General features: G+C 41.1%; 1 protein-coding gene across 25 annotated transcripts in view; it reads right to left on the bottom strand.

Annotated features, from left to right (window-relative positions):
* Positions 1-18,040: 18,040 nt before the first annotated feature.
* Positions 18,041-23,690, bottom strand: part of PDLIM5 (PDZ and LIM domain 5) — a 212,063-nt gene continuing 206,413 nt past the window's right edge. For all 25 annotated transcript variants that reach the window (XM_072755634.1, XM_072755633.1, XM_072755631.1 and 22 more), the window contains 2 exons: positions 22,788-22,903; positions 18,041-21,238 (listed from right to left, as the gene is read on the bottom strand). In XM_072755634.1, coding sequence (XP_072611735.1) covers positions 21,149-21,238; positions 22,788-22,903 — 206 coding nt within the window. In that variant the 3' untranslated portion in view covers positions 18,041-21,148. The remainder of the gene's footprint in view (positions 21,239-22,787; positions 22,904-23,690) is intronic.

Here is a 23,690-nt window from a genome sequence, read left to right on the forward strand (position 1 = left end):
AGGAAAGTAGATTCCACTAAAAACCCCAAGCACCCAAGGCTGATGAGATCCTTGAACTCAATGAAATTGGAGCAACGTACTATTTAAGTATTTCCAAGGGTATACTCAGTCCCCAAGTTAAATAAAATTCTGTAGCAATTAAAAAATGCTTTTGAAAATGTGTATGCTCTCAGTTACTAATTATGAATTTACTTTCATTAAGCATTTTATAACTTCCTTTTGTGAAAACTATGCGATTTCAGGTTAACAGAAACCTTTAAGAAAATAGTGATGCACCATGGTAGACCTCTGAAAATCCCGCCGATTCAAAGAAAATGGTGTGCTGTGAGGGACAGCTGCTCAAGGGGAAGAGTTCGTGGCGAGGACAGCCACCATTGCTGTGTTACCCAGTGCACGTGGTGATATGGGCCGTTGCCTACAGAGGTCATGACTATGCAGGAAGGTTATAGCTTTTCCATTTGGCAGATGAGGAAACTGAGGGTGAGACAAGTTAAGTAACCTTCCAAAGGCTGCAGTTCTAGTAAGTGGCAGATATGAACTGGAATTAGGTCTGCTTTGTGTCCAAAACCTGCACCATTTTTTCCAAACTAAATGGGTAGAAACACCATCTGGCAGCTGAGATAGGCAGATGATGGCCCCTAAAGATATCTACATCCTAATCCTCAGGTGGTATCTACGGGAGGCTTTGAAGGTGTGATTAAAATGAGGATCTTGAGATAGAGAGATTATCCTAGGTTAGGAAGGTAGACCCAGTGTAAAAACAATGACCCTTATGCACAAAAGACGGGAGGCAGCAGAGTGAGGGGTGCATGGATGGAAGTGAGGTCACAGTGATTTGATTGTTGGCAGGGGCCAAGAGCCAAAGAAGCTTCCAGCCTCCAGAAGCTGCAAAAGGCAGGAAGGAAATGCTTCCCTAGAGCTTCCAAAGTATAATACGACTCTGCTAAACCCTTGCTTTTAGCCAAGATCCATTTTGGACTTCTATAATTGTGGTACCAATTTAAATTCTGGTATCTGTATGCACGCGTGTGTTTTCCACACCACTAAGCAATTCAATACCAGCTGAGTCCCCTACAATTGAACTCAATTCTGACCTGGAGATAGTGACAAGTTCCACAGGCTAAAGGTTCCGATCCTACAAAGCCAGCCCCCTTACCTATTTCACAATGCCAATTGCAAGTCCAGGATGTCATGTGTGCTTCTGATTTCTTGGCTACATATCAGAGATTCCAATGATCTCCCTCCTTGAGTTCAATTTCTTTACTAGAGAGGTGCACAGAACTCAGAAAAAGTTTACTTACTGGGTTACAAGGCTTTTAATAAAAGGATCTATCTCAGACAATCCAGGAACAACCAGCTGGAAGATACGGGTAGAGTAAGGTATGGGGAAAGAAGGAGGAGCTTCTATATTCTGGGCATAACGCTCTCCCCAAATCTTCACATATGCACCAACCCAGAAACCCTCTAAATCCCATCCTTGGTGGGGTTTTATGAAGGCTTCATTACAGAGGGATAATTGATCGAATCATTGGCTATTGGTCACTGAACTCATTCTCCAGCCCCTCCCCGCTCCTCAAAGTCTGGGGTAAGGACAGGACTGAAACGTCCAACCCTCCAATCACTTGGTTAATCTCCCTGGCAGCCACCCCTCATCTTTAGGGGTATGACAAAAGACACTTCTATTCCTCTCCTCAGGAAATTCCAAGAGCTCTGTGCCTAGAAACATTTGAAGAACAATTCTGTGTTTTTTATTATAAGTCCCAGTATAATAACTTCTGATATCCAAAACCGAAAGATAATGAAATCACATCATTTTGAACCACTCAGTTTGTGATCCTTTGTTATAGCTGAAGTAGGAAACTAACACAATGTCCCAAAAGGACTATTGGCTCTTAATTTGGAACCTGATTCAATGCCTAGAAATACATATACTTAGCAAGTGTTGATTGAATCCACAGAGTCCGGTGTAATTTGGTATGAACCCTAAAATAGGAGATGTAAAGAGCTGTCAAGATATTGTGGATTGTGAAGACCCCAGTTGTTGGGTCCTCCCAAACTTAGGATGTTGGGCATCCCTCTACCCAAGCCCTAGTTTTCAGTGGTTGATGGGTATCTCTAATAATACCTGCTTCAGTCATAGTGGGGCTATGGATGGATATAGACACTGAAACTTTGGTGGAAGGTTAGAACATGTTTTTGAGGATGGTTTGAAATCCTTAAAAGCCAGGCAAGATCTTACACAATGCGACTGCGAAGCGAAGGCAAATTCAAAAATCATGAAAACACGACTGCATGAACACAGGCTCGTTCTCTTAGAGGATAAGGTTTCTGAAAGGAAGCCTGAGAGAGGGCGGTTCTGCCTCAAGCCGGCCCGTGGTTTCCCTTCGCCCCAGGATAACGTCTAGACTCCTCGACACTGCCTCCACAAGGTCCCTCGTGGTCCGGATCTACCCCACTTCCCTCCCGGTCGCCCCCTCTTCCTCCCGGGCCCGCGCAGCGCTGGCCGTCCCTGAGGTCTCCCCAGAGCCTGCATCTGGGTCCCGCGGCCCCCCTGCGTGCTCCAGGTTCCCTTCACCTTCCTTCCACCAGCGCGTCCATGGGCATCCACTGGGGTTAACTGCGTCGGAAACTGAGGTCTTCAGCACGTGCCTCTGTGAAGCAGGTTCAGGCTGATGGGTCTCCCGGCCTCCAGGCCTCCTGGCCTCCCCGTCTCCAGGTCTCCGGGCCTCGGGCCTCTGGGTCTTTGGGTCTCTGGGCCTCCTGGCCTCGGGGTCTTTGGGCCTCCGGGTCTCCAGGTCTCCCGGCCTCCTGGCCTCTGGGCCTCCGGGTCTTTGGGTCTCCGGGTCTCCGGGCCTCCTGGCCTCCGGGTCTCCGGGCCTCCTGGCCTCCGGGCCTCCAGGTCTCCGGGTCTTTGGGTCTCCGGGCCTCCTGGCTCCCGGGTCTTTGGATCTCCAGGCTTCCAGGCCTCCTGGCCTCTTGGCCCCCCGGGCCTCCGGGCCTCTGGGCCTCCGGGTCTCTGGGCCTCCTGGCCTCCGGGCCTCCAGGTCTTTGGGTCTCGGGGTCTCCGGGCCTCCCGGTCTCCTGGCCTCTGGGTCTCTGGGCCTCTGGGCCTCCAGACCTCCAGGCCTTCGGGTCTTTGGGTCTCCGGGTCTCCGGGCCTCTGTGGGTAGAAACATACACATGGCTCAGCTGCCCGCGGTGGAGGGAAGGACAAGCAGCCAGGCTGCGCTCCTCTGCACAGGTGACACAGGCACCTGCCCACTGGGTTGAACCGGGTCCTTTTTTTAAAGATCTTATTTATTCATTTATGAGGCAGTGAGGGTGACAGAGCACAAGCAGGGGGAGCGGCAGAGGGAGAGGAAGTAGCAGGCTCCCCTCTGAGCAGGGAGCTCAATGCGGGGCTCCAGCCCAGGGTCCTGAGATCATGACCTGAGCGAAGGCAGGTGCTTAACCGGCTGAGCCCCCCAGGCACCCCTGAACTGGGGGTTAAAGAGGAGTGACAATCGCACCTGACCGTGTGCCTCCAGAGTCACAGTGTCCGGGTTTGACGCCTAGGGCCTCTCTGCCCCGGCCCAGGGCAGTTCTTGTAATGCATCAAAGCCATGGGGTTGGGGGCAGTTAAGCAAGCACTGGAGTTAGAACTGGGCCCACCGCTCACCAAATCTGCCTGCATGGGGCTGCGTCTGCTCGGAAGAAGAGGCACCACTTTCCTGACAAGGATGACATCTACACTCCTAGAAGGTTTGGCTGAATTTCCCCCTTGGTGGCTATATAGACAGAGAGGGTACCTTTTTATGATTCTTTTCCCAAGGAAGGCCCCTTTCTGTAATTTGTCCACCCTTACTTGGTGCCTTTTTTGGGGTTGGACACAAGGGCCAGGTACAGGCTAGCCTGCCAGGCTGAGATCTCGGGCAAGTCACCAGTCTCTCACTAAACCTCAGCTTTATTATCAGTATCTGTATCTCGTGGGGCTGTTCTGATGCCTGTGTTAGACAGTCCACAGGAGACGCTTAAGCACAGAGAAAGTGTTCAAAACTGGTAGCAATTTTAAGTGTTTAAAACATTCAGGATCCTCCGCCATCATTTTGTCTTAAAAAAAAAAAAAAGTCTTTAGGAACTGTAACCTTTCCCCAAAACCTTGTGGGAGGTGCCAGATTTTCAGAGATTCTTCTTTGCTTGCTCTGCTTACATTTCTTGTTAAATCTTTCTTTGTGCATTATTCCCTTCTAGGCTCACTTGTAAAACTGCAGGATGCTGATTTCCTTACACATAATATAATTCTCACAATGGATATTTAAAATTTATGGCCAAATCTCCCACATGAAGGTGGTCTGGCAGCCATAATTTTTTCCTTCTGTACATAAATGACTATTAACTTGTTGGCATTTTGCAGACAGGTCTTGATGAACTATGATATTTTGCTTAAAATCATTCCAAGAATAATGTCAGACTTCATAATTGCCTTACCCATGACCACCAGCAAGCAAAATTCACCTCCACTGTGCTGCTTATATTAAAAGGCATCAAACCACAACCACAGACAGAACTGTGAAGTCGAGAACCCAGGGCAGACAGAGCCTTTTCTCCAAGGTTTTGGGAATGTACTCAAAAAAGGCAAAGCTCAGACTCACATATCTATAGGTTGATTTCTACAAGCATAGAAATCTGCTGTGAGGATGGCTCCTGTAGCCTCTTTCAGATGAAAAAACTTGGCAGATGGTTTAGCGCGAAAACAAAGCAATAATCAAAATTCAGTCACGGTGGCAACAAAAAAAAGTCAGCTTGTAGTTGGGTGCTATTTAGAACAAATGTTCCCAAATACCAGGCTATTTTAAAATCTTCATTTGTTCAGAACAGGATCAGACAAATGTATATATGTAACATTTATCTATGTAAAAACAAATGCGTGTATTATGTCAGAGCTACATTGGCACCATCTTTACTCAGGAAAAATGGTCAGTTATTTTGAGATCACGTCCTTTTAACTTCTTTGATGTCGAAGTGTTCTTCCTTTATGTAATGATTTCCATAGCAAATGATAGTTGTCAATCTGCGGAAAACTTAAAAATAGGCACCTTCTAAATTTTGCTTTTTTTGGAAATGTTAAAGCTTACATAAAATCCAAAAGTTTCAGAACCCAAAAGTGACTGTATTTTCTATTTTCTAGGCCATTGGTTTGCTCTCATATAGACTAAGCTGACTTCTCTGTCAAAGAATTGCAGGGGTGGGGGGCGGTGGTGCTAAAACCTTCCACAAATTCTCAGACACCATCTCAGGGCAAACAGGTTTGCACGGAGAGGCACGGCCCACCACAGAGGAATCCACTGAGGAGGTTTATAAGGCTTTCATGTTTCTTGAATGGAAAATAGAGGGAAAAGAACTTACAAAAAAATTCAAGCTCTACTAAGCAATGCATACTTCCACCAGGACCTTTACTCAAAACCCAATACTTGATGTCACTTCATGCCTTTACCAGCAAATGAACATTCTCACATGTATTCACCAGAGAACAGCTCTATGCCCTGCAACCTTGGGTAAATTGCTTTTCCTAGATGGGCCTTCCTGTTCCCAACTGTAACACAAGGTTTGCACTCAGTTGCTAAAGTACATCCCAACACTAATATTGCATACTTATTGCCTCTTTCAGCTCCCAAATATGACTCTGCTCCCCCAGAATAGTTTGTTTAATGGGAAGAGATGAATGGAAGCTAGTGACTGGTCAGGATTACTACCAATTGCAAAAAGCATCATATGCACCAAATTTAATGTATTACTTTGTCCTTTTTCTTGCCTCTTAAAATTCTTCTCTCATCACGTTGTTCTCCTACTGAGAACCCTCTGTACCTCTTCCTTTTAAAATCAGGGGTGTGGTCCTGGATTGTTGGCCAGGTCAGCAGGTGACAAGATGAGGGAGGGCTCTGCTATGCCCAGGAGCCAACAGGGAAGTTCACGTAGTGAAAGGGGCTGCAGCAACTCAGCTCCAGGAGCGCAGGGCCAACCAGAAGGGCAAAGGCTGCAAATCTTGTTGTTGTTGTTGTTTTAAGATTTTATTTATTTATTTTAGATACGGGGGGGTGGGGGGGTGGGAGCAGGGGATGGGCAGAGGAGGTGGGAGAAGCCGACTCCCTGCTGAGTGCAGAGCCAGTCTAGGGGTGGATCTCAGGATCCTGAGATCATGACCTGGGCCGAAATGAGGAGTCGGCCACCCAGGTGCCCCAAAACTGTGAAATCTTTGAGTCAAGATACAATTCTGACTTTGAGCATATCATCTTTAGAATTTTTATAGTTGGCAACATATAACATTTTTACAACTTGGTGGCCATAGAACAATTCCAACTGGCAGGTGTATCTACCTTCCAGTTTGAGTGAAAGGATAAAAATTCTGATAGTCAGGATTCTGTCAAATGGCCTGGGCTTATTTTATCACGTTCTTGGAATCAGTAATTGAGTCCAACACTCCTGCTTTAGAGATGAGGGCATAGGAACACAGGCTTTGAAGACAGAGACCTTGATACAAATTCTGATTCTGTCACTTGCTACCTGGTGACAGCTCCTTAACTATTTTGTATCTCCACTTCCCTAGCTTTAAAATATGGTCACAAATTCCTACCTTCTGGGTTGTTAAATGGTTGGTCCCCCACCCCCACACCCCACCCCCGCCTTGCTCCGTATTCCTTCTAGGCTGGGAATATCTTTGAACACAGGTCTGTCGTCCCCCACTGCCTTTTTCTCCATAGGTTGCTCTCCTAGATTCTGCAGAAGCTTCCAGGCCCCATGTGCATCCAGCTCCCCAATGCAGCCCTTTCAGATCAGCTTGGTCTGAAGGGGCTGCTCTGCCTCAGCCTCTGTAAACATTTGTTTTTGCTATCACCAGGAATTAACTCTTTTTTTCTTTCCCTCTTGTTTCTTGTCTCATTCTGGATCTCAGAGAATGTATTGAAAATGATCAATTTCTGTTTTCAAATTCTAACCTTAGTTGGAAAGGGTGATATTATTTGAAAAGAGAACATGCTCAGAAATTGCATAGGTTTCAATTTTCAATTAGTTTTGAGTACCATGCCATAAAAGAAGCCATAGATGTCCCCCCAGCAGGGATACAAAACTTCCACACAGGATAATTCCAATTCAGATGAAAGGTATGTGTATATATTTTAAAGATTTTATTTATTTATTCATGATAGACATACACAGAGAGGCAGAAACACAGGCAGAGGGAGAAGCAGGCTTCCCCTGGGGAACCTGATGTGGGACTCGATCCCAGGACCCCAGGATCACGACCTGAGCCCAAGGCAGATGCTCAACCACCGAGCCACCCAGGCATCCCATAAGGTATAGTTTTAATGGTTGCTTTTTAGATACCCAGATGGAACGATTTCAATAGCCACAACCGGGAAACTCTGATGGTTAAATAACAACAACAGCATCGATAATACTAACTAGAACAGATGATCACAGCTGCTTCCTCTTGTACCCCAGATCATGGCCCTGGTCCCAGACTGCTAATAAGATCCTGCTCTAATTTTGCTCTGGGCTCTGTCCAGACTCGATGGCAAAATGCTGTAGATACACCACGGTCCGTGGAAGTGGAAGCCCCAGGAGTGTTTTTTGTCAAAGCCTTGCTTTAGTGATAAACCCCCTCTCTAAGGAGATAACTAATGCTGTCCCGCGGCAATCCATTTCAATATCTGTCCGGCATGGGTTTCTCTGGAGATTTATTTGCACTAAGTTCCCATGATGTCACATAGAGGCGGTGATCTGGAAACAGAGTTAGAGAGAAGGGTTTGGCGGATGATTCTGATGAATCATCAGTCAGGGCCAGTGGGAATGGCGAACACAACAGTAGTAGGCTTTTCTTACTTGGGATTAATGATAAATGATCACCTGTTAATTGTTCCTGTGGCTTCTGAAGCCATAAGAACTGGCCATGCAAATTGGCAAATACCCAAAATGCACCCTGAGTCCAGAATGAGTAAATACTGTGATGAGAATGAAACCTTCTGTAGGCTTCGAGGGAACTCATCACGTGGCAGGTCCTGAGAGAAGGAGCTTCCCTTAGATCCAGAAACATAAGAAACAAAGAAAGAAAAATTGGAGACTTCTAAATTTTATGTTATGGAAATTAGAGGGAGTCCAGACTTGTGAGATTTCATCAAGATCAGAGCTACATAATTTTTCTTACAAGCCAAAAATAGAGTGTGCAGGAAGCCCTGCCCTTTGAGCAAATCACAGGAAAAGCAAAGGTGGTGAGAAACGCTATAGACACACTCAGGCCTTCATTCATTCACACAGTGGAATGTGGTCCACCAGATGCCGAAGACCTGCCCTGAAGTGGGGATTGAGAGAGGCAGAGAGACAGGCAGAGACAGACAGGGACTTACATGCACTGACTTGAAGGACTTAACTATTTACCATTAAAGCCAAAGTCCTTAAAAAGGCCTACCAGGACCTCTGGGGCCTTTTCTATCCGCTTTTACCCCTCTAATCTCTGTCCCTCACTACTCCAGCCATACTGGCATTTCGCTGTTGTCTGAACATACTAGGCTTTTTCCTTTCCCTGGGACAGCCTTCTCCCCAGTACCTGCCTGGCTCCTTCCCTCCTCTCCTTCCTGTCTGGTTCACCCATACCCACTGTATTACACTCCATGTACCATCCAGTATTCTCTAGATTCAATTTCTACCTTGTTAATTGTGTCTCTCCTTACTGGAATGTAAGCTTGAGGACGGTAGAGACCTGTGCTGAATCTCCAGCAAGCATGGTAAATTCTAGGCACTCTGATGCATATTTGTTCAATAAATGAACATATGAAAGAGTGGAGGAGACAGCAAACATAGGTGGACCATATCCTTTCAACTCCCTTGCGGAAATGTTGTCCAGGATGAGATTTAATATTTTAGAAAGAACTTACATAAAATATGACTTCATACAAACGATGCTCTTTCCTACCTGTTCAGAGTGTAAAGACGGGGGCTTTAACTCCTCTTTCACATGAGCATCAATACAACAAATTCCTTCAAGGATCCAGGGTCAGGGGGGTTTTCCACAGCGACACTTCTCTGCAGCTTTTAAAACTTAGAATGCAGACCACGTGGCACCTTTCTCTTAGCTTCCAGGAAAACAACTTGATATCACTGATGTTACTAATATGCAGAGTGTATGTGTATGTGTGCACATGTGCACACACCCAGGAGGTCATTTTAATTAAAATTGTCTGTGCTTTTTGCGAGTTCTAGAGTTTTTACTTGCTTGTTCTACTTTCTACTGATATAAGAATACATGTATTTTCTTACTCCCTATTATGCTGCATGGAATTAGAAGTAATGTTATTTTACTATTTCTTAGGAGACCTCCTGGGTCTTTAAAATTGCTTCCGAGTCCTCTGAAGTGGAGGGAAGCCTAAAAGAGGGCCAGATATCATCCTACTAGAATAAACCAAAGGAAGAGTCATCTCCCAGAATGTGGGGGGAGGCAAGAGGAGATGGGAAATAAAAAGAGAAGGACGGAATAGGAGAGGGGGATCCTGTGCTCCCTTGCCTCCAAACTAACCTAGAGGTATCCTGGAATCTCCATTACTCTGTTGAGAGCAGCATTCACGTTGGCAGCTATCCAAGCTGGTTTAGAGGGAAAAGTATTAACACCTGCAAGGTGGTCCCACGGCGAAGTCCCTGAGGACAGAAGTTCCAGTATAGCTGGGGAAAAGCTGTAGGAATAGGCCGATTCCAACACCAAGGTGTCTGTTAAGTGAAAAGGCACTGTATCATGTAACAAACTGAGCTTTAGAATGGCAGGCGGTAGAGTAGTGATGGAAATCTGTATGTCCCACAGATGGACACAAAATGAGCGAGCAGGGCTGTCCTTGGAGAACATAATCTACATACCAGAACAGGCACGGGTTTGTTTAGGTCTAAGCCATGGCAACAAATTTTAGCTTTGCAGCTCTCAGAACAGCTGTACGGAGGGGCCTTGGGCAAGGCGGGCAATGGCGTTCCTGGGCTCCCTACTCCAGCCTCTGTTGTATTAGATCTTCAAACAGCACCTAAGTGCTAAACCTTCAGTTCATTTGCACAGCACAGCTAAGAAAACAAAGCAACCCCCAGACCTCCCTGTGTGGCTGCAGACAACCTTTCCTCTTCCCTTCCCCCTCCCAGACCGAAGTCGTTTTCAATACTTTGAAGACCACTAAAAAAAAAAAGGAAAAGAACCCCCCCCCCCCAAAAAAAAAACCCTCAAACTTGCTTGTTACTTTTAGGGCGGAAAGCACTGAAGAAATGAATTATGATTAAACACAAAACAAAAACCAAACTATTGTTTAGGAGAAGCCAAAGTCATTGCAGGGAATGTGAGTGGATGCTCATCAATCAGCGCAGACCCACAAACCCCACAGATGGTTTCATGTCAGACTGGAAGAAATTTCGGCAGCCTTCCAGCTAAGTGATTTACAAATCTCGTTCCTGAGAACCCGAGGAATCCAGAGTTTCTTTGATGGTTTTGCAAGTTAGAAATATTTCTGCTAAAAAATTAAAGTGCCCAAGGCTTACCTTGTGCCTGTTGTATGTGTGAGGTTCTGAAGATGTTTCAAAAGAGTTACCAAAACAAAGTGCACAAACCACTGATCCAGTTTTTATAGAGAAGGAAGGTCTGGTCAGGATTGGTGAAGTGCCGTTTCCAGGGTCAGAGAAATAATTAGCGATCAGCCTGGCTAAACACCCAAATCCCTGACTCCTGAGTCACTGCACCAATTCTCCGACTTACTGCCGCTGTGTGCCCCCCACCCCACATCAGAGTTGATTTTTAAAGTTCGGGAAAACTAACACTCCTAATCTGGAATGATGGGGGAGAAAAACACAAATTTACCATCTGAGATTTAGTTACTCACTCAACTTGTAGGGCTGCACATCTATTGCTGGCGTTGGGTGCTCTAGCTCGGGCACCAGCCAGGGCTGTGGGGGTGCCCTATCTTCACTACTTTCCACAAGTGCCAGAGAAATCCTGGAAAGAGAGAAGGATGAAAGAAACCTGCAAAATTCCCCAAGTAGATTTTTTTTAATGTATCTAACTTTCAGAAACTGAAGCACTAGTCTCTGATTTTAGACCCAAGAAGAAGAGAGATGTTGGTTTCTACGTATGGTCCCTGAAGGCTCACCATCTCTCCTCCAAGTGTGGTTGGTGAACCCACAGCATCAGTGGCATCTACCAGAAGCTCACCAGAAATGCACGTTTATTGGCCCCATTCCGGTCCTACCAAGTCACAATCTCAAGGTCCTGAGGTTATTTGCATATTAAAGTGAGAAGCACTGGTCTAGATCCATGACAGGTGCTTCCCTAAAGGTGATCTCCTGACCAGCAGGATCAGCTTCGCCTTGGAATGTGGTAGATGCACGTTCTTCACTCTGCCCCGGGACCAACTAAATCAGAAACTGTGGGGGGTGGGGCCCTAGTTTCAATAGCCCTCCAGAAGATTCTGATGCTCACTAAAGTTTGAGAACCATGGGTCTAAAATGTGAAGACAAGCACAATTCAAGACATTTACCATGAAAAAAGGAGAAAGGGTAAACCAGTATTTCCCAGCTTGTATTATATAGAATAAAATATCCATAGATTTTCTTTAAATAAAGGGGGTCATGGCCAAATATATATTTGGGAAATACTTGGTTAAAATTATTTTTATTCTTCATGGCAAGACTCCTCAGCTTAAATGCTGAGTGGACGAGTATGAGGGAGCGCTAAGTGGCCAGAGCATTTTAGGAGTGGATCTCTGCTCCCCGGGGTCTGACACCTCCTCTTTGCCTGCCAACAACAGGGTCAGTCTTCCCTCTGCATTAAATGTTGAATAAAAATAACAGAAAATGCAACACCACTGATTTGGAGGTGACCCAAATGATTAGCCTGCCTGTATAACTCCACTGTAAGTTCAATGGAGACTCACCCTCACACAGGTCTGTCAAAACCAATGCCCGGGGTCCACCTAAGCAGTCTGCTCTCTTTAAGCACACGACATGTGTATTTATATATAATTCATTATAGCCGTTAATGCTCTACTTTGGCAACAGCTTAAGTTGGTCTTGAGATAAACTGTACTCACACATTTTCCATTGGTTTCCCATCATCATTTGTGTGAGAGTGAACTTTATTATAATCCTTTTGAGAGATTCCTTAGTGATTTTTCCCCCTGTTTTTTATTTTCAGAACACTTCATTACAGCCCAGAGGTCAAGCAAGCACTGTAACCAAGTCGTGGTTCTCAAAGTATCTGAAAGTCAAGTCACACAGGTTTCTGACATAGAATGAATGTAATCGCTGAAAGTCTAAAACACACTATTTCACCAACATTATTTTAGTTTGAACCAGGTTAAGAGCCTAACCACTTAAGTCTTAAGCCATAAAAACCTATTCACATATTTCATAATATGTCTCATTTTCTGAACAAAGGATTAACAACTTGAATGTAAGAAGCAGGTGTGAGCACTCTTGATAGGTCAAAACCTTAACACCACCCAGACAAGTCTATAATTTCTGGGCATGGTACGTGGCATGCGTGAACTTGGCTTCAATATGTTTTCCATAGTGATAGCTTAGAAAGTCATAGAGCCATATCCTACCCAGACTTCCATCCCTAGTGGCAGCAGTATTTGCTGATGATTGAAAGGTCATGCAAAACAGATGTGAGGGCAGCTGGATTTTCCAGCTACGCTTTAGTGGACTTAGCAGTGGTGCCTGCCATTACTGAGCAGCAGAGAGATTTTGTTTCAATTGAGTGAAAAAAGAATCTTAGGCAACCTTGTCAGAGTAATTGGACATGTGTGCAGTTTCTCACCAAGGCCTCACCTTTTCCATCCTCCGCTCTTCCCACTCACAGCCTGGAACTAACTGCATCACACGGCGAAGAACTGGGTGCCGGCCATCCTTGCTTGCTTTCCAACATCTTATAAATAGGCGCTGCTGTGACCTTTGTGGGCAGAAGTCACTTTCACCGCATTTCCTACGGCCTTCTCACTTGTTTGGTACCGCGGGTGGGGTTATCCACACCTTAACCTTAAACTGACTTTGATTACCCTGGTGCTTCTTTCCAATGTAACAAAAGCACAAAGAACAGTAAATGGTGCGTTGCAGAGAGGACATACAAATGCCTGCAAGAGGCACACGGTCCCACTGTAGACCTCGCAAATACTGACGTCTGTGCAGCAGGCAACGGTGCAAGTCAGACAGATACGGCTTTTAAGTTGTGCACATTCTATCAAAATTCAGTCCTTTCTAAACTTGTCCTTTACTAACTGAACATATGATAATTTTCCCTTATTAATAAGAAGGACTCTAAGATAATGTGGAATGACATAGTAAATGCTCTCTCTAATCTAGCAAAAAGTCCAAGTGTGAGCTTTGCCACTTAATAACTATGCTTTTAGAGAATCCTATCTCTGAGTTTTCATTTTCTCATCTCTAGTATTTGGGTTAAAAACACTGGACTCTTAGGATGCCTGGGTGGCTCAGTGTTTGAGTGTCTGCCTTTGGCTCGGGTCATGATCCTGGGTCCTGGGATCGAATTCCACATTGGGGTTCCTGCAAGAAGCCTGTGTCTGCCTCTGCCTATGTCTCTGCCTCTCTCTGTGTCTCTCATGAATAAATAAATAAAATATTAAAAGCACTTGACTCTCAGTTTCTCCAAATATTAGAATCTCACAGTGAATTAGTGTGCCCTAGCATGGCATGTAATACACCACACAAAGTGCAAAGACGGTATCAGAAATATAAGTTATTATAGATCCACTGGGCTTGATCTCTCACTTTGGGGAAATCAGTAATCTCTTTGCTTTTCATTACTGAATATGAAAATAATCTATTTTTCTACATGATAGGGTTTAAGGTTTATATCGAGAAACTTCTGTTCACAGTAATCCCAATTAATTCACCCTTCAATTAAGAATGTCTTACTCATTTTAACCATAGTGGAAAAAAACCCCTTTGATTATAGCTTAGTAAACATCTGATAAATCTCTTAAATATTCAGAACTTCCATTATACTGGATGTTTAGGTGTAAGGCCTTGAAAAACACAATCAATGGTACATTACGTTTACTTTGCATATTGAATTATCAGAGGATTTTTGACAATAAAGGATGAAGTTAGAATAATTTCTTTGGGTTTCCAGTTCACCAAGAATACTGGCAATTCAGGTTCTAGTTAAAGGAGGTTTGAATTTGGTTAAGAATATCAAGTTTTCATTTTGTACCCAGATGTGCCTATTACCAATGTATTGATCTTCACTTCCAAATTCATCCTTCAGAATCTGTTCTGTGATAGTGAACTGGACTCTTAAACCATTTCTCCCTTATAGTGAGCCATATGAAACTCTGTCAACTGTCAGCCAAGGAAGCAAAGGAATAGTGCAGAAGCCAGAAGTCAGGAGCTTCTCTTCCTGGTCCCAGTGCTACATTTTGCTTTTACTTGCTCCAGCTGCATGGTTCATCCATGGTGCCTTGGGGGGCTGGGGGGGGGGGTTGTTGTTGGTGGAGCTTGGCCCCAGCTGTCCTTCTAGAACACACAGTCCCCTGGTGACTTCTCATCCCTGGCCTGGGCTGGTGACCACCTTGCTGCAGCCCTCTTGATGTGGATACTGTGTATTTTAGGCCACAGCAACACTCCAACTCCCTGTGCACACCCATCCACCTAACCTTGGTAATCTAACCTTGGTTCACTTGCATTCTTGAGGGTTGTTTCCTTGTTCCTGGCAACTGAAGAACAGCTCTGGCTGGCCTCAGCAACCAGAGAACTTCTCTGTCATTCAGTGGGTGGCAACCACACTTTTCTCCAACAAAGTGTGACCTCCAGACGTGGGGGACGGCACTCATGGAGAGGTTGTTCTTCCTTGGGTCCTCTCTCTCAATCTTAGGTTATCCTGACTTCTCTTTACATTCTCATGGTTATTCTCCTATCATAGCTTAATCATTCTTTAAACCTCTCCTGCTAAGTTAGGTGTGATTTCATCCTCCCGATTGGACCGAGACTGATCCACCAGGGTCTAATCAAACACTTTCCCCCCAAGCCCTAATTTATCTAATCAAACAGTTTCCCCACAAGCCCTAATTTATACTCTCACCACCTATACTATGTTGATATTGTTAAAGATCATTTAGAACTTGCTGGGTATTCAGGCACAAGCAAACTTATAGATTCACATAATCGATTTATATCTTTTGTTGGGACAGAAGTCCTTCCTAGGTTCACTTTGGTGCCTCTCCACTTATTAAGTTCCTTTTTTTCTACAGCACTTATAATGGTACCAGCAAAATATTAAGTAATAGTGTAATAATTTCACAGAGCAGAATAAATGGTAAGTTTCAGTTGAGAAAGCTAGAATTACTTTAACTTATATTTCAAGGTTCATGCTTGGTCACCTCCAAGAATTTGTCTGCCTCCATTTCATTCACATAAAGAGGCTTGAGATTGTCAGGATTCGCAAGCAAACAGGAATAGAGAAAATGTCTGAGGTCAGATGACATCAATAAATGGTCACCTAAGCAAAGACTTCTATTTACACAAAACTAATATTGGTATGATAAGTCCTAAGAGTTCAAGTTACTTTCCTATTTACCAAAGGAAGTTTGGCCTATCAGTGATACACTTGGGAGAAAAAAATTCAAAAGATAGCTCTGAAGATATCATAGTCTACTAAACTGCTTTAAACAAACACTGGTATTTTTGGGTAAGTGCTCAGAATAGCACCAGCTGTGTGTGCTTTACAAGCAAAGGGAAAAAGGAGGGAAAAAGAAGAAAAAAAACAAACCTAGGTATATTTGAACTAGAGAGCAAATGTGACAATTAGGACATGATGAAAAACTAATTTGGAGCCCAGTTATTGAACAGAAACTTTGTCCTTTGAAACACAGACACATTAGAGACCATGTCAGTCAATCCATGGACCTGGCACAGAAGTCATTTTCCTGAGAACATATATATTGCCTGAAGAGAAATTGAAAAATTATACTCTCTGTGAATTATAAATTGTTTTATTTTTCTCCCTGAGGTCAGTCATCAGTGGTTTTGTGACATGGAAATGCTTTATTCTTCCACTTTAAGCAATGGCTCCAAGCTTTATTGTGTGTGATTACACGCCATTACAAGCACAGGGAAAAGAATTGCCTCTTTGGCCAACTTTTATTCATAGCGCTCCCCCAGTGCTCTGCCATTAGTGCCAATCACTAAACACACCTTGCTTTTCCTCAACCCTGGGTTCAATCAAGGTGTGGAAGCCACACCTTTCTTATTAATCATTGATGTAATCTTGCCACCTACTCAGACAGCTTCTAAATCATAGAAGAGAGAGTAAAAGTTCAGTAATATAATATTGTAGACAAATGGTTTGTTCTAAATTCTCAGAAAATGAACAGTTGAGTGAATCAGACACTTGTCACGTTAAAAATGCCTTTGCGGGGGGGATCCCTGGGTGGCCCAGTGGTTTAGCGTTGTCTTCGGCCCAGTGCCCAATCCTGGAGTCCCGGGATCGAGTCCCATGTTGGGCTCCCTGCATGGAGCCTGCTGCTACCTCTGCCTGTGTTTCTGCCTCTCTCTCTCTCTCTCTCTGTGTGTGTCTCTCATGAATAAATAAATAAAATCTTTAAAAAAATGCCTTTGCGTATCTCCTTAGTGTAATAAATATACAGGCTACTTCTGACTTTTGGAGGGAAAGGGATTCTTTCACAAACTTTTGGGCTTGGGGCTTCCCGAGTTAAATGCTCTCATTCATAAGTACAACACAAAACTGTATCAGTCTGAGATTTCTGTTGGGTAGCCATGCGTCCTAGCCCCTTTCCTCTTTTAATTTTTAAATACTGCAAAGGCACCATGTTCCCCGTGAGGCTCCCACACGTGGGATGAAACCTTCTCTGCGGAATTTTGGCACCCTATTAATTAGTGGTTATGAGTGGGAGCTGCTCTCTCTCAGCAACTCCTATTCTGCCATCAGTCAAGTGTGATTCTATAATAAATTCCCACGAAGCAAACTATTTCTGGTAATTCTCCCTAATTAACACCAGGCCCGCTAATAATACATCAGTACCTATGTGTTTCTGATATAATCAAGATCTTGTCTGAGAGTACGCAAAAAGGGAAACCGCCAACCTAAATTAAGCTTTTGCTGGCAAAAAGGATTTTATATGTAGTTCTGTAAGAAAACCTTTGATAATCTTATATTGGGGACATTTTGACCAGAAAACACTGAACGACAGGGAGGCTTGTTTCTGGTTTGAGCACTGAATGGGGATTTATTGTGAACACACACTGTTGAGTCTTAAGCCTATAAATCTTGCACTGGATTACTGTTTCTTAACGAAGGAATGACAGATCTCTTATTTTGTTGGTGCATTTTAATGTGCAATGACGTGATTGATAGAAACCAAACAGCAGCTATTAAAATGTCAAATGCAGACTTGATGCCCTTATAAGTTTGGCTTCTGGAGTTTAATATACTGTGAGCAAATAGACTTGAATTTGTCTTTTATTTCCAATATACAGCCTGCAACAGAAACATTCCTCTTTATACAGTTGGAAAAAAGTCTTACCCAAACCAATAAACAAATGAGGAATAGATGAGCCTACCTAGTTATAGAAAAGTTAACTAATGAGATCAGGATGAGTTAACTATGAAGTAATGAACCCTGGTTGATTAAAGCATGAAAATGTAGATGGTGACTTAAGTTGTTTTAGTATGATATATGATATAATACAGCTCTTGATATGACAGGTTATTCCAACAAGCAGTTTTAGCAGCAAATATTTTCTAAAACAATGGGGCTTATTTATGTATTAATTTACAAAGATGTATTGTGTACATGCTACATGCAGAGCATGAAAATAGATTAAAGTAGAATAAATGTGACACTCTTTTCAAATGTTTTGTTTCTGGGATATTTTGATAGGCAAATATCATAAAAGAGGGATTCTCCTGAGAATCATTACTTCTTTTCCTATCCCGTAACACTATTTCATTCCCATGATGCCTTCATTGGAAACCACTTGCCATCCAAAAAAGAAAACCCAGGAGAACTTGTTTGTATCACTGCAGCCATTTATTTATTATGTGCACATTAAGGTATTACTATACTGATTACATTTCTCACATGGTTTTTAATTAGAAAATGTATCCAAAAGCAAAACAGTACAGATGTATACAAACGTAATAATGTGAAGAAACAGAAAATAGAGATGAACAGATAAGGCAAATGATACTCTGAGAATCCAAACCCAATACCTTAAAACATCTGGAGGAAAAGGATGACAAACTGAAGCTGCACTAGATTTGTGTGAAATTATTCAGCTTTCCCTTCCCTTACGTTGGAAAAGCCTCTTTTTTTCAATAGAGATTATTTAAAAAGCTCTAAACATCACAAAAATGTTAATATAACACTAGATTCGTACTAACAAGAGAGAGGAAGGAATTATTTTCTATAGAAGTGGTCCTACTATACTACCCCTTGAAAATGGCACCATGAAAACATTTTTGTTGTAGATAATTTTTAATCATAGGCTACACTAATATTTTGAAGATTTAAATTCTTATTTCTATTTGTCTTAATACTGTGACCAAATGACTAGGCTTTAGTTTTAGACTCTAAATGGAACCTGAATCAACAAGAAATATGTACGCTACTATAAACATAAGCAGCAGGGACCTCTCTAGGCTGCCATTCTAGCAGGCAACATTTAGCCTTTGTAAGTCTAGAAAAATGTTATAAACTGGAATCTATCATTAGTATTTTGAATCTGGGAAATACAAGTAAGGGATGTTTAAGAGTCATATACTGTAATTTAAATCTGTCTTATACTAAGTACAGCATTCCAAAATATACATCAAGAAAAACTAAAAGTAAATGCTCTACAGTAAAGAGGTAACAATTAAAAACATGCTACTGATATGGAATATTTATAATCAGAAAAATAAATATTCAGGGAGCTCACCAGAAGAATAAAGTGCTCTGCTTGTTATTAAATGCTGGTGTATTAAATATGGCATTCCCTACTGGAAAATACAGAGATTCTTCTGGGTTATAATCAGTATTTACTTCATAGGATTAACTGTTTTAGCAACAGATATAAAGCTTTGCCACAAAGAAGAAGGACAAAGCACAAAGACAAAATGATAAATTAGGAAGCAATGTTATCTTTTTAGGGATAAAATTTAGAGGAATGCAACATTATGCTCCATGAATAATGTACACAAAGAAAAGTCTAATAAAAATGATATCCTTACTTAATGTACGATAACTTAATAAGAAATCCAGGTCAAATAAAATTCTTGAAAGGAAATACCCAAATGCAACTGACTTTTCAAATACTATCTTGGCATAGAATCTACAAAGGTAAAACTAAACAACCAAAAAAAATCTCTATTACATCCAAACAAAACCACCAATTTACTTTATACTGTGTAAAGCAGGAGACCGACAATAAGATATGTGACAATGCACATCAGCCAGCATGAACTCTACAGGTGGTTTCAGCAGCAATGAGAAATAATGCACAATTCAGTTCCAGCACTTTATTTCAAAAATAAAACTTCCTGCCTCCCTACAAATGCAGGGTGAGGAGGTAGTTTGGAGTTGCTACTGGTGAAGCCACTTCATGTCACCCTTCTCATGCTTTTATTCCCAGTTAAATTATTATCTGCATATAATATAAATCTCCTAGACTATAAATTAACAGCTTTCAGGACAGATGCCTTGAAAAGTTCTTAGGGAGGTTAAACAAATATTAGAGCCTAAAGCCTCCCTCTATAACAAACATGCACACAATGGAAATGAAGTCGTTAGTGAGCTACGGGGCAAGAAGGACTTGGAATTCTGTCTCAACTTTAAAAGCACCTTGCCCCAGACGAACTGATATTTTACTTCTGTCCGTTTTGGAAATAGAGAAAAACTATCTAACGTCATAATCTGTTTTCTCACTGGGTAAATATCAATAGGATTCATAATTTCACCTCAATTTTTGCTCTGCCTTCATGTATTATCTATATAATTTTTCTCCAAATAAAGAAAATAAATAACGAGCCAGTCTGAGTAACTGACCACGTTCCCCTCCTATACTACCAACCTCTGGGAATAAAAGCTTTCTAAGATTTGTGATCACATTTGGAAGTGGTTCATTTATTATTCAGAGAGAATTACTATAAGGAAAAAAACCCTTAGATTTTATCATATCCCCAAGCTTTACTTCTCTAATGTAGAATTAAAGAAAAAATTATTCTGCAAGGAGAGTTCTCAGCCTTTATCAGACAGTAGTACAAATTTGAAATTGATCTAATGGCTTCAGGGTCTGAAAAGGGGGGAAATTTTTAAAAATTTTGGATACAGTCCTCTGATTTACTCTGATTCTCAAATACATTCTTTTCTACTTACTCTCTTAAGTATGAGGGAAGGGGTGAAAATGGGAGTTTGACTAATACAGGTGATACAACATATACAATGAATAGAAACGGTCGTATTGTAATAAAAGGTAAAAATTTGAAACATAAGCTATGTGGTGACTTTTTGGTGGGGCGAATGAGAGAAATATATAACATCTTTTTTTGGCATGGCACATTTTGATGGAAAATCTCATTGGTCTTTCCGACTGGAATGGTCAGGTGTAAGACAAAAAAAGTACATACACAGTTTTTTAAAAACAGACACCTACTACTGATAAAATTGTGTTTAAACTACTTCCTATTTTAAAGATAAGCACTATTAAAAATACATTTTATTCATTGATAGAGTGTAGGGGCAATTTTCATTGTCTTTAACAGATTTACTCAGAACTACCTAACAAGGAAAGAAAATATAATTAACTCAGCATAGATGTTAGAGGCTTTTATTCTAAAATTTAATTCTTCACTAATTTATTCTATGATGAATTTAATAGTCAACCAGGAAATTGGTTTTTATAAAAGTTATTTTATGAGCAGAAAATACAGGAAAAAAGTAATCATAAATGCCAAACTGTCTCTTTACTTTATGAAGCCAAATATTTCCTCATTGACTTGGTTTTTAAAGCTGGAATTTATCCCTTCAGGGCCACTATTATTTTTTGAAATTCCTATAAATATTAAATCTAAAAATTAATTGGTAATTCTAATTCTCCTCTTTCTCTTCAAATTTCTTCTCCTCCCCTGAACTGCTGACTTTCAAAAATTCACAGAATGAGCATGTTTCTTGCAAAGTGGCTTGTCCTTCTTGGAGAAAAATGTCTGACCTTCCAAACTTTCACAACATACCTGAAAAAGAAGCATTATTTAAAGAATATCATTATTTTATCAAATATGCCTGAAAAAGGAAAATGATTTTTCACTTGATGGATAAGACAAAACACTTTAGTTGGCTGTATTAGACACTGACATTTAATGATTACTGATACTTCATATAATTTTCAAAAGCATTAAAGAATGACTTTTTCTAGAATGCATTTTAATTTATTTAAATCATTGATCATTATTTTTTTTACTAGGCCCTAATAAAAAAAAATAGACACATGAAGAGGTCACATTAAATGTAACTTCTCTCACTTATTGATGCTTTAAATTTGCCTCCTGTTGTAGGAAATCAAAGTACTCAAAATGAAAATGCCATTTAATTGCTGTACCAAACATTCCCAAGCCCCCAAACACATAGGCATAGCATACTTGAGAATTCTTTTTAATTCTTAATTTTAATCTGGCTATTGGATGATTATATGGTCTGTTTATTAACCACATTTATGTCTTGTCTTTCCTATTGCCTTTCTTAAGTATAATAGCATAATACAGCAGCTCTACCAGAGAACAGGAGAAGGTAAAACCCTAAAACTTGTTGCATTTTATAGATATCATGAAGTCTAAGAGGTGGATGACATAAACAAGATGAATTTAATGGTCAATCAGCTAATGCTTGGGGAAATAATTTGATTTCAATTAATATTACTTTTTCCCCTTCATACAACATGTATTGAAAATTATTAGATATATTAAATCTAATTAAAAAATTCAAATATCTGAACAAAATATCTTTATTGGATATGTACTTTCTCAATTAAAAAAGTCTTAGGGTAAATGTGAATCTCTTCAACTATCCTCATTGTTAAAAAATAAAACCAAAAATATTAAAATATCAAACAACATAGGTAAATCACTACATGTTTATTATAGTCTCAAAAAATTATTCATGTATTATTGCTAAGGAAGTGAAATCAACATGTAGTCTGCTTCCATTCTTAATTCAACAATAGATTTTTAGAATTGTTTATTTCTACTTCAGGCACCCAATGTTTCAAAAAATTACTAAAAATACTCCAATAAAATAGAATTTTTAAGAAATGTAAAGGACTCTTGCTATTTTAAGAAATACATAGTTTGGGCAGCCCGGGTGGCTCAGTGGTTTAGCACCACCTTCAGCCCAGTGTGCGATCCTGGAGACCAGGGACTGAGTCCCACATTGGGCTCCCTGCATGGAGCCTGCCTTTCTCTCTGCCTGTGTCTCTGCCTCTCTCTCTCTCTGTTCTCTCATGAATAAATAAAATCTTAAAAAGAAAAAAAAAAGAAATACATAGTTTCTCCTTACAAAACACAAATTTATTGAAAACGGGATTTTCTCTAATGGGGTAAGCATCTTATTTTGTGCCAAATAATTCAAAAAATGCCAAAAATTTTAATGAACAATTTTCAGAATCATCATAAAAATACTTTTAGGTGTGAAGGATTGAAAGACACAAGAACTGTTATTTCCATTTAGTGCTTAGGCTAAAACTGGCCATATTGTGCTCTTCTAATTTGGAAATAAGAGTTAACTTACTGAGCATACAAAGCAAGTGTCATGCCAGGTATAGCCCAGAGCTTCCAGGAACATGTCGCCAGCTTCTATGGGAAATTCACATCCATGGCATATGGTACCAAAAAGGGCATAATAATCTGTATTGGGGCGGGGATGGGGGGTGGGGAGACATAATTTAAACATGAGAAAGCTTTAGAATAATAGTTCCTAGAAAGCACCAACAAAATTGGAATTAAATGAGAAGATGAAGATAAAGTTACTAGTAACTGGAAAATGTTCAGAAGGCATGTTTGGCTTGAGGTATATGTGTAGCATGTTTCAGGTTACCTTTGGGGTAAATATTATTTACATAACTTAACGCCCTTTATTCCATTTTTCCACATAATACTCCTCACTTATCTCCAGCTGCTTAAATGTCCAAATATGTATCAAGAACAACTCTGTTCCCTGAGAAGTTATCAATAGACATGACTGTTTTAACAAAAGACAAGAAAACTTCCAAAAACTAGCAACAGTTAAGACTAAAGAACGTAAGTCAAGAAGAAATATCTGATATTAGCACATTTAATAGAGTATCTGACTTGGTAGGGAAGAAAAAAAGTCACAAGAAACTTCCATGAGTAAGTGCCATGAGTAAGTGCCATGACTAAGTTTCTAGCTGGACTCTATCATAATGGTATTAAGCCACTATTCTTTTGCTGCCATTTCTTTTCAATTTTATGACTTCAGGCTGAAAATCCTTAGCCAGAGCACACCATTTACTTGACAGAGATTACAGTTATAAAATACTAATAGAATTTCCCTCTAAAGAAAGCAGTTTTAATGAGAAGTCTCTTTATTATTACTAAATTAGAACTTATTAACAATTTTCTTTTATGTAGCTATTCTTACTACTTGTGTTTACTCCACAATAGAAAGCAGATT

The sequence above is a fragment of the Vulpes vulpes genome, chromosome 4 (genome assembly GCF_048418805.1).
Source record: "Vulpes vulpes isolate BD-2025 chromosome 4, VulVul3, whole genome shotgun sequence".
Taxonomy (NCBI): domain Eukaryota; kingdom Metazoa; phylum Chordata; class Mammalia; order Carnivora; family Canidae; genus Vulpes; species Vulpes vulpes.